The 20,906-nt window shown below is 38.4% G+C and overlaps 1 protein-coding gene across 1 annotated transcript; it reads right to left on the reverse strand.

The window, feature by feature from the left end:
* Nucleotides 1–6,308: 6,308 nt before the first annotated feature.
* LOC307167851 (uncharacterized protein) lies at nucleotides 6,309–19,973 on the reverse strand (the record flags this gene model as incomplete). Its single annotated transcript, XM_079887155.1, has 3 exons — nucleotides 6,309–6,437; nucleotides 13,465–13,955; nucleotides 19,802–19,973. 3 exons carry the CDS (start codon nucleotides 19,971–19,973, stop codon nucleotides 6,309–6,311), a joined length of 792 nt encoding a protein of 263 aa, XP_079743281.1.
* Between the last annotated feature and the right edge of the window lie 933 nt (nucleotides 19,974–20,906).

Below are 20,906 nucleotides of genomic sequence, written 5' to 3' on the forward strand. Positions count from 1 at the left end.
CTCTCATTCACGCCGTCTACTTCCTGGTCTCCGGTCTCCGGTCCATCTCCGTTTTCCCCGGACTGCTATTGTCATCATTGTCATCATCATCTTCATCGTTAACGGAGAGATCGGGTTTGTCCTCAGTGTCTCTGTGCTGCCAAGTGCCTTCATAACGGACTAGGGCCTACTACTCATCATCACTCTCCCTGTATCTGACCAGCTCTCTAAATAAACATATATTTTACTTGCACTTGAATCCTCTGGTTATTATCCTGACACTTCAGAGCTCTGAGAACAGCCACAACACAAAACAACTGGATGGAGAGGACCAGTAGCAGCTGCATTGACATAAACCATACATGTACTATGTTTTGTGAATAGTAAACATGCCATACAAACAGGATCCATGTGTGATTATCCAGGCAGTGCAGAAGATCACTCTGATGGTAAGTCCTATTAAAACAGTTTCTAATGTCCTGAGATTTGCAAACCAAACAGAATATAAAGATCAAACCATTCAGAGAGATTGAGGATGAAGAACTCTTAATGCAACTCCACTTCCTGTTCCTACCATGATGAGCCAGATCACATAGGAGTGTGTCGGAAGACCAAAAGGAAATTAAAGTTGTACGTACATTTTTCCAGAATGCCCAGTGGTCCAATGAACTGAGTTGAGCAGTTTGTAGATGCTTCAAGTGTGGTGAAGTTCATTGTAGAGTTATTCATCTCCTCAGCTCACAAAATATAAAATTGAAACTGATCTAAAGGAGAATGGAAAGGTGTAATCAAGTCAAATCAAATTGATTTAAAAAGAGTTTATCACCTGAAGAGCGAATGTCAGCCTCTCTGGATGTGTATAAATCTCTGTCCTGTGTTTTGTAGACTGACTTCACAGCTGTCACAAGAATACTTGACACCAGGTATGCAAACGGTAAATGTTAAAAAGGATGTTTTTAAATGAAAAAAAAACAAAAACAAAAAAACAACAACACTGAATAAAATAGATAAATAGATCACAATATCATAATCTTAAATTATGACAGAGCCTGATGTCTTTCTAAATGTCTTTTTAAATTGATTTATTGTATGACCTCAGTTTGAACTCATGTTGTATAATGGTTCATATACAGTAAAAGAAAATATAATCAAATGCCAATCAAGCTTTTAAAGGAGAAATTATGAATGGAACAATGAATGTCCCGACATCACAAACAATCTTTATACATCTGAAAATGAAATCGAAAGACCTAATATGCAAATCTTCAGAATTTATTAAATTATAATTTAATAAAGCCTCCATAAGGGAAAGGTGTTTTCAGTATAATTTTATCAGTATACATTCATGTAAATTCTCATAAGGGTAAACTACCTGTCAGTGGATTTGTTAAAGTATATACAGGTACATACATTTAGACAGAGCTTTTAATGTGAAACTGAAGTGTAAAATTATAATGCAGACCAAACACGAGTCAAGCAGCAGATCACTCTGAGGTTTGTACTTCAGAAAGGTTAGGATGAACCACTGCCAGGTAACGCTCAACACAGATCAGACACTGAAACAGAGGACGGCCAGTGATGACAAATCCTAGGATTCTAATGTTGAGAGACTAAAAAAACAAAATGACAGTACTCTGATCAAACTAGCCAGACAGACACCAAGCTCACAAACAGAGAGATTGAGGTTGAAGAACTCTGATGCGACTCCACGTTCTGTTCCTGTGATGATGAGCCATATAATATAGGAGTGTGTTGGAAGACCAAACAACAAAGTAATGGTGTATCCACAGATGTCCAGACTGTCCATTAACTCAAAAGACTGAGTTGTGCAGTTTGTAGATGTTTCAGTTGTGGTGAAGTTCACTCTAAAGTTATTCATCTCCTCTGTGTTTGTCTTCCTCAGTTCAGCAGCCGACAAAACATAATAATGTAACTATGATTTCTGGGAAGAGAGAAGTGTAAATTAAGTTCACTACCAATCTGTAAGTCTACAAATTTTCCAAATTAAACTCAAAGAACCAGAGCACATCATTGTTAAATCTGCAAAAAAATGGTTAGGCCTATACAAAGGCAATAGCTATTTATAGCCTACAAAAACTAACCTCTTTATTCTTACCATTTACTTTTCTTGTTTCACTTGAATGAATTTTAAATAAATTAATTATTTTCAGTGAAATACTCATTAAACTTGCCCTACAACAAAACCAAATCAACACAGTAGAAATGTTTCTGCTTATTAATTGTAAAAACATGTAATTGACTCAAATATTTGGGTTTATCACCTGAAGAGTGAATGTCCGGTCTCTCTGGATGTGTATAAATCTCTCTTTTGTACACTGACTTCAGATGCCACGTATGTGTGCATGAGTTAATCTGCTGCACATCACATAAAACACCAGGTATGCAAAAGATAACATTTATAATCAAAAAGACCGTCAGATCGTCTTTTTGATTTTAATTTCAACCACAAATGCAAACACTTTTTGTCAAATTTTATTTTGCAGACTTGTGTTTTAATTCCACTAAATGTCACTGACTTGACTTGACATTTTACACAACATTTATCAACTGCTCCTTAATGTCCGACAGCAACTGGATTATTGTTATACACTGCATTTTATTTTCAAGCTTTTGGCAGACCTCTTTAAGCAGTGACTTATCGCACATTCAATGTATACATTTAGCTAGTATAAGTGTTCAAATCAACAATCACTCAAATCTGTAAAAAGGAAATTATCACTGGAACAATTTTTGTTCAGTCCTCCCAAATCATATTCATTTATGATACTAAACACAGGTGCCACTTATTCAACACCTGAAATGCAAATTCTTAGACTGAGAATTTGAAAGTTAGAGAGGGAATAAATACTTTAGACATTTGTGTTGACAGGAAGTCAAGATTATTGCTATAATCTTTGTGGCAACCATCAATAGGGAACAGGCGTCACTGGGTCATGATGTGTTTTATAACAATCTATAAAAAGTAGCCTACAAAAAATCAGCCACATTAAAGTTACATTTACACAGACTCTTCATTATGAAACTCATTTACAGAGGAATCACAATGTACAGTAACTTATGTGTTACGTATATGACACAATGTTAAATCTAGTAAAAAGATGCAGTAGATGAAGCAATTGGCACGATACCAAAGTTTAAGGAGACTCATATGATGGGTGTTAAGTTCATAAGCGAAATTGTGTTGTGGCCACTGATCTATATAGAATGACATTATAGATCAGTGGTTGTGGCTTACTATCTGAAAAAGAAGTCAGTTCTTGTAACGTAAGTCCACTGAGGCAGGTTGCAGTGAGAACCCATGTGTAGTTTTATTCAAATAAACATGAACAAAATAAACAAGGACTTGAACAAAACCTAACACTCACCAAGAGTGGTTACAGGGAACAAAGCTAAGAGACAATGGAAAAATGATAACTATGCATACACAAAGACTAATGACTTAAGACAAAGACTAATGACTTAAGGAAGTTGTTATGCATGTCATTCAAATCCTCTGTAAACTACAGCGCACTCTGTTCATATTGGAGAGATTCTGCTCTCAGTTCAATGAGTCGAGTACTACCACCTGAGATCGTTACCTGATGTTACCTGAGAACAGGGAACGAGCACTGTGTCGAATGACGCTAGGGGAACCACCTCGGCGTAATGTAATTATGTATCATTTACTGTTATTACTCAGAACATTTTCATGGGTAAATACATGTAACAACAAGGACACTGTAAAATAGTGTGTTACCAATCAGTTTATAGTGCATTTTTGTATTTGCCGAGTTGCTAAGCAGCATTGCATTGCTTACGTGTGCAGTTAGAAACATCATGTACTGCAGTAAGATCCAATCACAGTAAATTAATTTAACATTTATGCTTCCCAAACTTGTTAGTTCTTCCTTTTGTTGGAAAGCAGATAAATTCAAATGAGGTCCTTTCGTTTCATTTCACTTTTAACTCCAAGGTCTTGTTTTTTCCTCTTATCTCGCAGCTCTACCATCTTTTCATAGAGTCGGCTTCACTAGGCTCTCTTTGCCGTCTTTATAATCTATCCTTCCTACGGGTAGCTGAGGGACTGCTGTAATTACCCATGAACCCTTGCTGCAGCTTTTCCTTTTGTCAGCCTTAAGAAACCAGAAGGCCAATCTCGGAGCGGCTGTGACATTATCTTCAGATTGAATAAAAGTTGAAGGAACTCTTTGAAAGAGAACATCTATTCAACCACGAATCAAAAAGAAGATATTTTTTCCGTGTCCACCTGCAAGTTCACCTGTTGGAGGTTTCGGAGATTTGATCCTAGCCGTGGCTTGTCTTCAGGTGGGATTTCCTTGATGAACATCTCTTAATCAAGCTGTAATTGTTTGAGCATGACCTTTCTTGACCCGGTTAATGGGAATTGCCCTGATTAACGATGTGTGCTCAGTCACACAGTGGGAGGCACCGCCCACACCCACGAGTCATTGGTTCATTCAATTAATTTATTAATTAAAGGGTAACAATGAGGCAGAAAACAAAGGACCAGCCAAAGGACAACGAGGAAGCGATAGTCTTCCTGTAGTTTGCTGTTAAAAATGATTTATGTTTATACGCATGCTGATTGTTAATTATAAAGCATCAGGCTATAATTACTCTGAAATTAAGCAAATGAGGATATAGAACTGCTACATGTAATACACTAGAGCCTCAACAGGATGACTCTCAAAGGAGAGGAGGCCAGACACATGCTAGAGTTAAACCAAAAGCAACCCAACTGTATATATGGAGGTTTCCTAGCTCGACAATAAAAAGGAACTTCAGGGAGTGAAGGACCTAAAGCACCTCCTCAGAGAGAGGGGCCACTTCTAGGACTCTACCTGGAAAGCTATTTGCATGGAGGCCTCAACTGAATAAGAGGAAGCCTGACACACATGCCTGTATATATGGAGGTCTCAGCAGGATGACTCTCAGTGGAGAGGAAACCTGACACACATCCCTATGATGGCTAGCTTATCTACCACCAGAGCCCAGGGAGTGAAGGGCCTAAAACACCAACCCAGCAAAGCTGGTCGAATAGGACCTCAGTGGAATGACTCTCAACGGAGAGGAGGTCTAAAACATACACTGTGTATATGGAGGCCTCAACAGAAGGACTATCGAAGGAGAGGAGGCCTAACACATATAGCTAGGCCACTTCTAAGACTCCATCTGCAAAGCTGTTGGCATGGAGGCCTCAACAGGATGACTCTTGAATAAGAGGAAGCCTAACACATATGCCTGTATATATATGGAGGTCTCAGCAGGATGACTCTCAATGGAGAGGAAACCAGACACACATACCTATGATAGCTAGCTCGTTTACTACCAGAGCTCAGGGAGCGAAGGGCCTAAAGCACTGCCCCAGAGTCCGGCACATGGGCCTGATGTTACTTTAAAAAGGGGGAAAGAGGGAAGGCAGGGCGTGTAAAAGGAAAAAGGTGATTATCTGCCTCTTCCAGGGCGATAACCATCCCGGTTAGCCTGGAAGTCTTCTCTCCTTACCCCCTGCCTTTTCCTCCTGGACTCGCGCCGTCTCACGGTCCTGCTCCTTCCAAGAGGAGGGGCACGCGCGGTGACTGAGTCCCGCTGGCCCTGTCTACGCTCCTCAAAGCGAGATGGGCCAGGACCCCCGGGGTGTCTGGGTGCGGACCTGGACCAGCGCGGAATATAGGATTTATATGCCGCTGTCCGCGCCCTCGCCTCTCTAAACTTTCCGACCACTGCCTCGACAGAGGTACCGAAAGGTTCGGAGGGCGAGACCGGGGCATCAAGGAGAAATTATTTTTCTTTCTCCGCGTGACCATCATAGCAGCCATAGAACGCCCGATGGCCGTCGCTGTCTGCTTGGTGGCCCGGAGAGCCAGGTCTGGGGTGCGGCGCAGTTCAGCAACCGCATCAGGGGATAAACCCTGACCCTGGTCCAGGTCCTTCAGCAGATCAGCCTGGTACGCCTGCAACACAGCCATTGTGTGCAGTGCAGTACCAGCCTGACCTGCCGCCGCATACGCCCTGCCATTCAGAGGAGATGTGGTCTGAAGAGGTTTGGATGGCAGGGTTGGAGCTCTTAGTGTCGATGCCTCCCCCTGCGCGGGATAGTTCGCGAAGGAAACCTCAACAGGAGGCATCGACACATACCCGTGCTCCCGCATCCCGCTCCCGCTCCCGCATCCCGCGAAGAATACGGGTTCTTCCATGCCTTCACGACCTCAGAATGGAGGTCAGGAAGGAATGAAAGGCTCCCAGGAACTGATGGGGTGTGGCCAGAGAGGAAGCGCTCGTCGAGCCTTCCACGAGCAGCTTCTTCTCTAACGCAAATCAAGCCTAACAGTAGTGGGGCAGGAGGGCTGGGCAGACTCATTTATCATCTCCACATCTTTGCCCGCCTCACGCTCATCCTGCTCGTCCTGGCTAGAGCAGCTCATCCTCGTCTCGCGCTGACGATCGAGAGAGATTCACTCCTCTCTCAAACTCGTCAGCGAGGTCTCTTTGCGACCCCCACGATCTGAGCCTTCTCTTGGCCTCGGCACGAGAGGGACCCGAACCGCGGGGCAAAGAAGACTGTCCCTCTTCCCTCGAGAAGAGGGACAGACGAGAACGAAGAGTCCTTAAAGGAAGACTCTCGCAATGCGTGCACCCCGCCCCCTTTTCTTCGAGAGCAGAGCGCGTGTGCTCTTCACTGAAACACCAAACACATAGGTCGTGCAAGTCACCAGGTGTGAGACATCTCCCACACGGGTTGACACACTTCCTAAATGTTTTTGCTGCAGGTTTATCCATCTTCAAATTCACCAGTACTCAGTTAATCAGTCCCTGAAGACGAAAAGAGGATGACATATTCTCTGAGCGCTCCCTTTATACTTCCCGGGTGCGTCAGAGCATGACGTCATGGCTGACGCGGGCCAATATGATTGGCGGGTTTTTACAGGTACTTCAGTCATTGGTCATGCTGAGGCGGTTCCCCTAGCGTCATTCAACGCAGTGGGAGTTCCTTTTCGAAAGGGAACTGCTGTCACCGCTTTAGTTCACTTGCGAATTGCTACAATGGTAAAAGTTTTTTTTTGTTTTTTTGCATTTATTTATGATTCATTCTGTGAGTAACATTTAATGTACCATCAAAAGCTGTTGAGTCTGATAGGCATATCAAATAGACCTATAGACCTAAATGTAACTAAATTGAGTTGATCAAACTTAAATACATTTTATAGATGACACTATTTAAATATTATATGTTAGACTCATTAAATATAAATATGCATTACTCTTAATTAGATATAAGTAAAGTGAACAAAATTTAAATGTGTCTATGACGGGCCTGAATCTTTTTTTTTTTTTTTTTTGAGTGATGTATATGGAGCAATATTGTTCTAAACCAAAATGGAATATGCATATCTTCTGTCTGTTGCACATTTTACTTTTTTTATGCATCATTTAAGATAGGTGTTGGGTAATAGGCAGTGTACAGGTGTAGCTATAGAATATATGTATAAACAATATATATATATAAAAAAAAAAAAAACATCTCCATAAATTGTATTGGAATCACTGTTATAGCCAATATAAAAGGAGTTGAATTGTCATGGTGGTGCAAGGATGAACCCAATTGCAGACGGTTTGCAGGAAACAAGGTTTATTCTTTACAAATAACAGGGAAAACAAAACCCACGAGGGGGCAAAACAAGACAGGATTGACTAACAAGACTAGACTAAGACTGACAGAAAACTGAACAATAAACTAACAGCTAAGACAGGATCAAACACTTCACAAGACTTCTCAACAGGTTACTCACGAATGAATCTTCACATAAAGATTGGCAATGAACCAGCACAGGACAGCAAACACAAGGGGATTAAATAGGGAGAAACTAATGATGACAACAGGTGACACAGATGATTAATAATGACTAAACAAGGGTAACAAGGGGGCGGGGTTACGTGACGAGACAATGCAAGCACACAGCCAAAACAAATGGCCATGTGCTTACACATAAAACATGGGCCTGTCATGATCCTGCCTCAAGACCAGGGAAAATCAGAGACAAGAAGGCAGAATCATGACATGAATAAACAAACAATAGACTAATGGCAAAAGCTTAAAATTGTTAAACAAATGTTATGGCGTATTTCATTAATATAACTGATTACATGTAATAAAATCAGCATATTATTTGCAGATAACCGTACTTAGCGTTTATACGTAAAATGCATTTTAGATGCATGTTGTCAATAGCATGTTATCATTCAATGCAAACGTTTGAGAATGTGTGCTCTAACTATATTTTACATGCAAATACCTACAACTTTTTAATGAGATCAATGACTTGCACATATAATATAACCAAAACCACCACATGAAGCTGTAACTATAAGTCAGTGTGCAATTGTGGCCCTTTAAGCCTAGACAGGAAAAAGAAAAGCAATATATCAGCTCCAAAAACTGAATTTATAATTTTCCAGTATAATCAAATAAAAAATAACTACGTTTAGCATAAAATGATTTAATTTAACAGCCAATTAATTTATAAATTATTTAAAATGATTAAATAACAACTAAATTATATATCACCATTTCATGGTGCACAAGAGCAGGAGAGTTTCCCAGTGCGGTGCAGATAAAGAGCAGGCTGAACAAAACCAGCCAGTATATAACAGATCAAACCTGTGTTCCAAAGTTCATAAATATTGTGGTTTGTTAGAATGGTAATGAATCCTGTTGTTGCAAATGGGACATATGCGATAGTCATGCTCACAGTAGTTATTAGAATGATTTGAAACGCTCTTCTCTTCATGTGGTTTTCCTCCTCTCTCTCTCTTCTTCTCTCTCCTGGTCCTGACTGCTTCAGAGCTCTGAGAACAGCCACAAGACAAAACAACTGGATGCAGAGGAAGAGGAGGAACTGCAGCGAGATAAAATGTGTATGTAATAGTCCATTTTTTGTTTGGTCAATAAATAAGGAACAGAGGCAGGAGACAAGAATAGTTATCCAGGCCGCAGTGCAGCAGATCATTCTATATCTGAGAGGTTTGTACTTCAGAAAGGTTACAGGATGAACCACTGCCAGGTAACGCTCAACACAGATCAGACACTGAAACAGAGGACGGCCAGTAAGGGATAGGCCTAGTAAAAATAGTTCAAAACTTGAAAGAGTTTTAAACCACACTGACAATACAAAAACCACACCATTCAGACAGATACCAAGCTCACAAACAGAGAGATTGAGGATGAAGAACTCCGATGCAACTCCACTTCCTCTTCCTGTGATGATGAGCCATATAATATAAGAGTATGTAGGAAGACAAAATAAGACATTGATGCTGTACGCACAGATTTCCAGAGAGTACATTAGACCAATTGAATGCATTGTGCAGTTTGATGCTTCAGTTGTGGTGAAGTTCATTGTAGAGTTATTCATTTCCTCTGTTTGTCTTCTCAGTTCAGTAACCCACAGAACATATGAAAAAGAGGAAAAAGGAGAAGTATAAATGAACCAATATGTATTTCAAGAAAGTTTCCAATTTAAACAGAGCTAAGCTAAAATTGCTAAATAAAACATGCCCTTTGACAATATTGAAAAACAGCAAAAAAAAATCCATATTGTTGTGGCTTAAACCACGAAACTGATAAAAAAATTGAGTTTATCACCTGAAGAGTGAATGTCCAGTTTCTCTGTGGATGTGTATAAATCTCTGTGCTGTGTTTTGTACACTGACTTCACAGCTGTCACAAGAATATATGAGCACGACATCTGCTACACGTCACATGAAACACCAGGTATGCAAATATATTGAAATTATAAAATGATTGAGAGAGAGAGAAAAAAACAGACCGTCTGAGTAAACATTTAAACAGAAAATAAATCGAAAGCTTGCAATATTTTATTGACATTTACTTACAAACATAAATCAACAGAAGTTTTTTTTTTTTCTAGTTCTCAGTTTTATTTTAAGTTTAAAATAGCAGGATATTGCAGCACAAAAAAGGATAACATTTCCTTTTCCTTTTGGCAGCACACCCTGAAATGCATCAAATATATAATTTATAAAACAATTGAAGAGCATGAGAAATAAAAGAAAGTTCATGTTTTTTTGTTGTTTTACTCCTGGACATAACTTGTTCCCTGTGTCCCAAATTGAATAAGTAGGTGTTGGAGCCATAGGCAGGAAACAATGCAATGGCAATGAACTAATGAAGTAAAAGTAAGTATGGTGGCCTCATCAGAATACTTATTATCCGGCAATAACTTTAACTTTTTTAATGTAAATTCCTGTCCCCATTCTAGCACTGAATCCAAGGCCTTCTGAGTTCCCAGGAAAGGATCCCAGTTGAAGCTCAGTGATTTTTTTAATATTTTTTTTTTTTAGAAGGAAGAACACTAAATTGTGTTTGGTTGACACCTTTTGTCTCAAATTTAATTTGAGACAAAGTCTTGTGTGTATATTATTTTGTTTAACTTTACCGAGTTGATTTGACTTTAAAATTGTGCACCAAGCCACATTTTACAAGCTGACCTTCACAGAAAAACTGAGACTCACGCCAGCAAAATTAATGTGTTTTTTATATATACAGTAGAAATTCAAATAGTCCATAAATCTTTAAAGAAATGATCCATATTTCTGACACTGGCCAGCACACCTGCCACTCAATCAACACCAAATATGCATATCTTTATACCAAGCATTTGAAAAGGAGAGAACAAACTCTTTAATCATCTGTGTTATGATAGGATGTCAAGTTTAATGCAACATTCTCAATGGAAAGCCTCCATAAGGGAAAGGTGACACTGGGTCATCGACAAAACCTGCCCGTCCCACACACAATATAGACGGTCACCTGGTAAACCATATATACTGAGAAAAAAAAACAAATATTCAAAGGGTTTATTAAAAACAGTAAAGACATATTTTATTAATCATGCCCTTGAACATGTTAAATAGTTTGATATGGATGAGCATATTTCATCTTTTAATGCACAAACCACAATGACAGTGGCAACCAAAAACAACATTGAAGTCACCATGAAATTAAAATGAACAATTCCTATTTTTTATGGAATGCTACAGATGATCTATCCTTGCACATCATTATTTTAGTTGAATCTGTGTGCTCTCGTAATCTTACATTCACAAATTCCACAAGTTAAAAATGCTCAAGTTCATCAGAAATAAAAATAGTTCAAGAAGAAAATAATATATGACTATTTGAGATGATTACTGTGTTTAATGCGCATTTGACTGACAGCTTTTTCAAATGGACAAAACTTATAGTTTTCTCAAGAATAATTACAGGCAGCGATTTCAAACGCTGCTGACATACAGACACAAAAAGTCCCACAGAATAAATGTATGCGCGATTAATATGCACATTAACAGAGAGCTTATGTTTACATTTTTAGTATGTATTTGAGGTGTTGTGTTCTTATATGTGTAGGCCCTATTTAAATAATTTAATGTATTATTTATATTTTTCACATTGCCCTGAACATCTTCACTTTTGCATAGAGTTTAGTCATGCTTTTTATTTACTTCTTAAATATGTGATAAAATGGCCATACTTTTAAATTATAACCATAATACAAACATACATATTAACCTGAAAGCTTAATGTAAAAATGTTCCTAATTTGATCAGTATACATTCATGTAAATTCTCATAAAGGTAAACTACCTGTCAGTGGATTTGTTACAGTATGTACATACATTTAGACAGAGCTTTTAATGCGAAACTGAAGTGTAAAATTATAATGCAGACCAAACACAAGTCAAGAATATCCAAATAGACCGTATGTAGCCCCGCCCCTTTTCAGCGCTGCGCTCGTTGTCTTTTGACTTCCGGTCTGTATTTTCACAGCGATCTTGCGTATTTATGAATGAACGGCTCGTTTTAAAATCTTCCCGGTCTACTGACATTTGTTAAGAACAGCTTTAAACATTACAATCCTCATGATAACTTTCGTTAATTTACATTAAGTAAATCCACTTCAAAAGCTAATTACTCATGGACAGCATGCCATAGAAATATACAGAGCGACCGCAAAAACGGAAGTTAAAAGACAATATTCTAAAAATGGTGGCGCCCTCGTTTCTCTGGTGCATAAGGTCTATAGCAGTGCAGCAGATCACTCTGAGGTTTGTACTTCAGAAAGGTTACAGGATGAACCACTGCCAGGTAACGCTCAACACAGATCAGACACTGAAACAGAGGACGGCCAGTGATGGTAAGTACAAAAAAAAAAAATAATAATAATAATATATAGGCTATATGTGTGTGTGTGTGTGTGTGTGTGTGTGTGTGTGTGTGTGTGTGTGTGTGTGTGTCCTGATATGTTCTGAGACTTGGAAACCAAACTGAGGGTCTAAAGATCAAACCATTCAGACAGATACCAAGCTCACAAACAGAGAGATTGAGGATGAAGAACTCTGATGCAACTCCACTTTCTGTTCCTGTGACGATGAGCCATAAAACCATAGGAGTGTATTATAAGACTAAAAAACAAATTGATGCTGTACACACAGATTTCCAGACTGTCCATTAGCCCAGTGTAATGAGTTGTGGAGTTTGTAGATGTGGTGAAGTTCACTGTAAAGTTATTCATCTCCTCTGACTTATTCTTATCAGTTCAGCAGCTCACACAATGTGGTAATGTAATATTCAGTAGAAATTGGGTTCATATACATTCAAGTGAAAACTGTGCTGTTTATGGAGCGCCGCGCAACTCTCGCATGATTTCCATCTACTGATTTTAATGTCCTTTCGCTGACTTAAACGTTATATACACGCGATTAGAATTGTTTCCTTTAATGTCTACAACTTTGTGTCTCTAACTTTCATTTAACGGAGTTTGAAGATGTTCTGAATTTGTAAGAGTTTAGTCTAGTTTGTAACACTAAAACATGGACATCAGGTTTTTTTAACAATAGCCTAAATGCTTTTGTTTTAACTAAACATACTTGTTTAAAATCATTTTTATACCATCCCCAATCAATCCCTGCCTACTCCAACACACTGCTGTTTAAAAAAAAAATCCATGAATAAAAATAAAAAGAATCAACACGTTGAAAATATTGGATAGCCTACATAGCACATGTTCCACAAAAATGTACTGTATATTTAAAAACAACTTAATGTGAGACTAAAGTGTTTACAGAGGAATCACAATGTATTACACACTTAGCATGTTACATTTAAAACACAAAAAGCTGTGTTAATTCTTGGACACAGCTAAATAAATATTTGGAGGCATCATTAATCTGCTTTAACTTGCCCATTCTGGTAGAATCAAACACTCTATTATTTCGAAGAAAGAGGGAGTTTTACAGCCCGGTGCAGATAAAGAACAGGCTGAACAAAACCAGACAGCACATAACAAATCAAACCAATGGACCAAAGTGCCTTAATAATCAGTTTCTTCAGAATGGTAACAACTCCTACCTGTACATATGGGACATGCATAATAGTCATGCTCACAGTAGTTATTAGAATGAGATTAAATGCTCTTCTCTTCATGAAGTTTTCCTTCTCTCTCCTTCTCTCTCCTGGTCCTGACTGCTTCAGCACTCTGAGAACAGCCACAACACAAAACAACTGAATGGAGAAGAAGATGAAGAACTGCCCCGACAAGAACAATGTAAATTTTAAGTTGTCAGAAAATAACAGGGACAGAAAACAGGAGCCAAGAACAGTTATCCAGGCTGCAGTGCAGCAGATCACTCTATATCTGAGAGGTTTGTACTTCAGAAAGGTTACAGGATGAACCACTGCGAGGTAACGCTCAACACAGATCAGACACTGAAACAGAGGACGGCCAGTGATGACAAATCCTAGTAAAAAGAATTCTAATGTTAAGAGACTAAAAAAACAAAATGACAGTGCTCCGATCAAACTAGCCAGACAGATACCAAGCTCACAAACAGAGAGATTGAGGTTGAAGAACTCTGATGCGACTCCACGTTCTGTTGCTGTGATGATGAGCGTGTGTTGGAAGACCAAACAACAAAGCAATGGTGTATCCACAGATGTGCAGACTGTCCATTAACTCAAAAGACTGAGTTGTGCAGTTTGTAGATGTTTCAGTTGTGGTGAAGTTCACTCTAAAGTTATTCATCTCCTCTGTGTTTGTCTTCCTCAGTTCAGCAGCCGACAAAACATAATAATGTAACTATGATTTATGGGAAGAGAGAAGTGTAAATTAAGTTCACTACCAATCTGTAAGTCTACAAATTTCCAATTTAAACTCAAAGAACCAGAGCAAATCATTGTTAAATCTGCAAAAAATGGTTATACAAAGGCAGTAGCTATTTATAGCCTACAAAAACAACCTCTTTCTATTCTTACCACTTACTTTTCTTGTTTCACTTGAATGTATTTTAAATAAATTAATTATTTTCAGTGAAATACTGAATGAAATTGAACTTGCCCTACAACAAAACTGAATCAACACAGTAGGAATGTTTATGCTTGTTAATTGTAAAAACATGTATTGACAAAAAAACGTGGGTTTAGGCCTGTCACGATAACAAATTTTGCTGGACGATAAATTGTCCAAGAAATTATTGCGATAAACGATAATATTGTCGTTCTGAGACCATTTTCATCTAATATAATGATAATGGCATTATAATGCAGGTACACCTTTTCAACGATCTATAAACTTTTATTTCTAAAGAATATTAAACATTGAAAACGGAAAACATTTTAAATATCCAAAATAAATGTCTGTTAATAAATAAAATTGATGTAAACAAAATTGCACTTTAAAAAATATTAAACATTAGGCTTTAGACATTAGGCATAAATAGTGATACATTCCATAACAGGCAAAACTGCCAGTTAGGACCTTTGTAAACAAATAAAAAAAAAGCCTCAACAGGCCATATCACACCATTTTGCACTGTCCTCCTGTTACTTTGTCGACTAAATGCCCGAGTGATTGTATACTGTCGGGAAGACGGAGACGCACTTTATTGCGTGTATATGCTACGCACTGAAAATGCTTGGTTAGGATTAGGGGTGAGGAGTGCGTGTGTATTACACGCCATAAAGTGCGTATCATATGCACGCAAAAACTATTTATGGCGTATAAATGGCACGAGAAATAACATTAGTGGTATAGATACGCATTTTCATGAGATCGGGCTCTCTCTCCCAGTGTCGTGCCGAATTTCTACCCCCGCCAAATTATTACCCCCCTAGTATTGGTAGGTTTAGGCCCCATTTACACGTACATAGTTATTTTGAAAAACGGAGACATTTCCCTTCGTTTGCGCCCTTCGTTTACACGCAAACGGAGGATTCGCCAATGAAACCGATTCTTTCTAAAAACTCCGGCCAGAGTGGAGATTTTGAAAATCTTCGTTTGCACGTTTGCATGTAAACTGAGAAAAACTGAGTTTTAGGCAGCGACGTCACAGAATGTGACTATTTTCGGGATTCTGATTGGCTAAGGTGGGCTTGAGCTTCTCGTTACACTGCCACCTACAGGTTTGGCATGCTCTTGACAGCATATACACAGGTTCGTGTGCACAATGTTATTTTTGAAAACGAAGAGGGGTGAAATGTCCGTTTATGAAAATAGCCATCCAAGTGTAAACGTAGCCTTAGGTTAGTTGTGGGGGAGGGGTTAGGATTAGGGGTGGGGTTAGGGTTAGGCAATCAGGTACTGACTTCAACGAGGGGGGGGTAATAATTTGGCAGGGAGTCGAAATTCGGCACAACACCGGCAGTCGCGCAAGCAGTCCCGCCGGCGCTTTCCCATACAAAGACCATGTGACTGACAAGCGCCGCCTCCCCGCCTCCCCTCACAAAGACCATGCAACTGACAAGAGGGTTCACTCCTATATGCTAAGGAACCAAGAGTGGTCATCCAGTCTCTTTGGTAGAGAGAGAGAGAGACGAGGAAATGGAATTATCACGGCCGGAAAAATGATCGAGCTCATTTTTTTTTATCGTGCGATTAATTGATTTATTGACTATCGCGACAGGCCTACGTGGGTTTATCACCTGAAGAGTGAATGTCGGTCTCTCTGGAAGTGTATAAATCTCTGTGCTGTGTTTTGTACACTGACTTCAGATGCCACGTATGCGTATGAGTTCTGCTGCACGTCACATAAAACACCAGGTATGCAAAAGATAACATTTATAATCAAAAAGACCGTCAGATCGTCTTTTTGATTTTAATTTCAACCACAAATGCAAACACTTTTTGTCAAATTTTATTTTGCAGACTTGTGTTTTAATTTCACTAAATGTCACTGACTTGACTTGACATTTTACACAACATTTATCAACTGCTCCTAATGTCCAACAGCAACTGGATTATTGTTATACATTGCATTTTATTTTCAAGCTTTTGGCAGACCTTTTTAAGCAGTGACTTATCGCACATTCAGTGTATACATTTTGCTAGTATACGTGTTCAAATCAACAATCACTCAAATCTGTAAAAAGGAAATTATCACTGGAACAATTTGTGTTCAGTCCTCCCAAATCATATTCATTTATCTGACACTAAACAACACAGGTGCCACTTATTCAACACCTCAAATGCAAATTCTTAGACTGAGAATTTGAAAGTTAGAGAGGGAATAAATGCTTTTGACATTTGTGTTGACAGGAAGTCAAGATTATTGCTATAATCTCTGTGGCAACCATCAATAGGGAAAAGGCGACACTGGGTCATGATGTGTTTTATAACAATCTATAAAAGTAGCCTACAATAAATCACTTTGTAACACTGAACATTAACCTATAGGGTGCATTTCCCAAAAGCATCGTTAGCCAACTATGGTTGCAAGTTCTGTCGTTATCAGCATAGTTCAACGAGTTGGTGTTTCCCGAAACCATCATTCTAATGAACATTCGCAAACAGCATCGCAAAGTTGTGTGGTTGGAACGACAGCTTTTGATCTGTGGTTAGACACATAGTTTCTTGTTTGCATGACATGTGGACTTAATAAATCCTTGTCTTGAGCAAAATAAGCAAGCTGACATTCATTACAATCTGTCTCTTTTATTTAGAATACATACAAATGTCATTACGTCTTTAGTTTGTCAAGAGATTTAAAGCACCGTTTTAGAAGAGTGAGAACGAGAACGAGACTATGATTTAATCTGGAAATAAAGCAAAATAACTGAGAAAGATGAGAAATAGTCCTCAGATGCCATCATAGATACTCCACCACCTGTGTGACATCATTACCAACGTGGATGAACGACCAAATTGCGACAGTACGGTTTCGGGAAACAGTCGTGACTAGCTAGTTGATTTCTCCAACGATGCATCGTGCTATGGTAGTTAAGCAGCGAGCTATATAGTTGTACGGGAAACGCACCCCTGAACCACTTTACACCTCTAAGACACAGAAGGTACATTTACACAGACTCTTCATTGTGAAACTCATTTACAGAGGAATCATAATGTAACTTATGTGTTACGTTTATGACACAATGTTAAATCTAGTAAAAAGATGCAGTAGATGAAGCAATTGGCACGATATCAAAGTTTAAGGAGACTCATATGATGGGTGTTGTGTTCATAAGCGAAATTGTGTTGTGGCCACTGATCTAGAATGACATTATATAGATCAGTGGTTGTGGCCTACTATCTGAAAAAGAAGTCAGTTCTTGTAACGTAAGTCCACTGAGGCAGGTTGCAGTGAGAACCCATGTGCAGCTTTATTCAAATAAACATCAACAAAATAAACAAGGACTTGAACAAAACCTAACACTCACCAAGAGTGGTTACAGGGAACAAAGCTAGACAAGAGACAATGGTAAAATGAGGGCTATGTATACATAAAGACTAATGACTTAAGCTTCCAGTAAGTTGTTATGCAGTCTGCTAAGAAGCGTCATTCAAATCCTCTGTACACTACAGCGCACTCTGTTCATATCGGAGAGATTCTGCTCTCAGTTCAATGAGTCGAGTACTACCACCTGAGATCTGCTGTCACCGCTTTAGTTCACTTGCGAATTGCTACAGTGGTAAAAGTTTTTTTTTTTGTTTTTTTTTTGCATTTATTTATGATTCATTCTGTGAGTAACATTTAATGTACCATCAAAAACTGTTGAGTCTGATAGGCATATCAAATAGACCTACTGTATAGCCTATGGACAGAAGGAGCTCCTCTTTCCTAAATGTAACTAAATTGAGTTGATCAAACTTAAATACATTTTATAGATGACACTATTTAAATATTTTATGTTAGACTCATTAAATATAAATATGCATTACTCTTAATTAGATATAAGTAAAGTGAACAAAATTTAAATGTGTCATATCTATGATGGGCCTGAATCTTTTTTTTTTTTTTGAGTGATGTATATGGAGCAAAATTGTTCTAAACCAAAATGGAATATGCATATCTTCTGTCTGTTGCACATTTTACTTTTTTATGCATCATTTAAGATAAGTGTTGGGTAATAGGCAGTGTACAGGTGTAGCTATAGAATATATGTATAAACAATATATAAAAAAAAAAAGAAAAGAAAAAAAAACATCTCTTGTATTGGAATCACTGTTATAGCCAATATAAAAAGAGTTGAATAAACAAACAATAGACTAATGGCAAAAACTTAAAATTGTTAAACAAATGTTATGGCGTATTTCATTAATATAACTGATTACATGTAATAAAATCAGCATATTATTTGCAGATAACCGTACTTAGCGTTTATACGTAAAATGCATTTTAGATGCATGTTGTCAATAGCATGTTATCATTCAGTGCAAACGTTTGAGAATGTGTGCTCTAACTATATTTTACATGCAAATACCTACAACCTTTTAATGAGATGTAACATATAACATAACCAAAACCACCACATGAAGCTGTAACTATAAGTCAGTGTGCAATTGTGGCCCTTTAAGGCTACACATGAAAAAGAAAAGCAATATGTCAGCTCCAAAAACTGAATTTATAATTTTCCAGTATAATAAAATAAAAAATAACTACATTTAGCATAAAATGATTTAATTTAACAGCCAATTAATTTATCAATTATTTAAAAATGATTAAATAACAACTAAATTATATATCACCATTTCATGGTGCACAAGAGCAGGAGGAAGAGAAGCAGGAGCCAAGAATAGTTATCCAGGCTGCAGTGCAGCAGATCACTCTATATCTGAGAGGTTTGTACTTCAGAAAGGTTACAGGATGAACCACTGCCAGGTAACGCTCAACACAGATCAGACACTGAAACAGAGGACGGCCAGTAAGGAATAGGCCTAGTAAAAAGAGTGGTAATCCTGAGATTCTCTGAAAGCAAACTGACATTATATAAAACAAACAATTCAGACAGACATCATCATCATCAATCGGCTGCGAACAGGGTAGGTTGACAGTCGGTCACTAATTTTGTCCATTCCTTGCGATTGCTGGCAACTTCTCGTAGTTCGCTCACTGTTGCTGGTACGTTCTTATTGATGAGTTCGCCGATATATTGATGGTATAGCCTTCGCGCTCTACCTCGATGACTTTTGCCATGCCGTTGTTGTGGCGCGTACAAGACATACTTATTGATCAAGTCGCTCTCATGTTTCTTCTTAGGCAGTGTCCTACAAATCTTAGCTGTCTCTGTTGTACTTGAAGAACGAGTGGGTTGCGGCCGACTCTTTCATAAATCACTTTATTGCTTTTCTTGTCCAGTCGCTTTATGCCAAGCATGATTCTGTTGCAGTTGGTGGCAAAACTGTTGAGTTGGTCTCTAAGTTTGCTGTTAAGGATCCAGCTCTCGCAACCATAGAGCAGGATTGAGACACACGCAGATTCGAATATGTTGATCTTGAGTGTAATTGGAAGACTTTGTGACTGAAACACGTTCTTCATCTTCCAGAAGGCCCCCCATGCTTGGCCTTTTCGTATTTTGACATCGGATTCGCTAGAGGCGATGTGGGAGCCAAGATATTTGAAGTTCTTGGTCCATTCGATGGTCTGTCCATCTAGCTCTATGTGCTGATGATTGTGTATTGCCATGTCCAGACCGGCATATTCTTGGTTGCTCAGTGCTACTGTTTTACCTATATTGACTTGAAGGCCTACTCTCCTGGCCCACTTTGCTGTTGTTGTGAGTTGTTCCTGTGCTCTGTCCAGGGTGTTTTCAAATAGGGCGATGTCATCAGACAGACACCAAGCTCACAAACAGAGAGATTGAGGATGAAGAACTCTGATGCGACTCCACTTCCCGTTCCTGTGACGATGAGCCATATAATATAGGAGTGAGTAGGAAAACCAAACAGGAGATTCATGCTGAACACACAAATTCTCAGACTTTCAATTAACCAGAAAGAATCAGTTGTGGAGTTTGTAGATGCTTCAGGTGTGGTGAAGTTCACTGTGTAGTTGTTCATCTCCTTGTCTGTTTGTCTTCAGCAATATATCCTGCAACTGTGATGTACTGGAAAAGAGAAGCATAAATGAACCAGTGAATTTAAGTAAGATTTGAATATTTTTTAATGCATCCAGTTTGAACGATCCAGTTTACAATTCTAAAAATTCTTTGTTTACATTAAAATAACCAGAGCACTTCATTATTAAATTATATACAGTCTCTTTTAATTCAGTATCTCTAAACAATTACACTTGCCCCAAAACCCTTGGACAGATAAACACAATTATGCGGTTGATTATTGTTGGTGGTAAAAAAATAAAATAAAAAAATCAATCAAAAACAGAAGTTTATCACCTGAGGAGTGAATATCCAGTTTCTCTGTGGATGTGTATAAATCTCTGTGCTGTGTTTTGTACACTGACTTCACAGCTGTCACAAGAATATATGAGCACGACATCTGCTACACGTCACATAATATGAATAAACTTAAGATAAAAAATTAGGTTTGTTTTTTTTCTGACAGGAGATAGAGTCAGATATGGATATTTAAAAGACCACTCACAACAGACTGGGCCATC

This window comes from Squalius cephalus (assembly GCF_949319135.1).
Source record: "Squalius cephalus genome assembly, chromosome: 11".
Taxonomy (NCBI): domain Eukaryota; kingdom Metazoa; phylum Chordata; class Actinopteri; order Cypriniformes; family Leuciscidae; genus Squalius; species Squalius cephalus.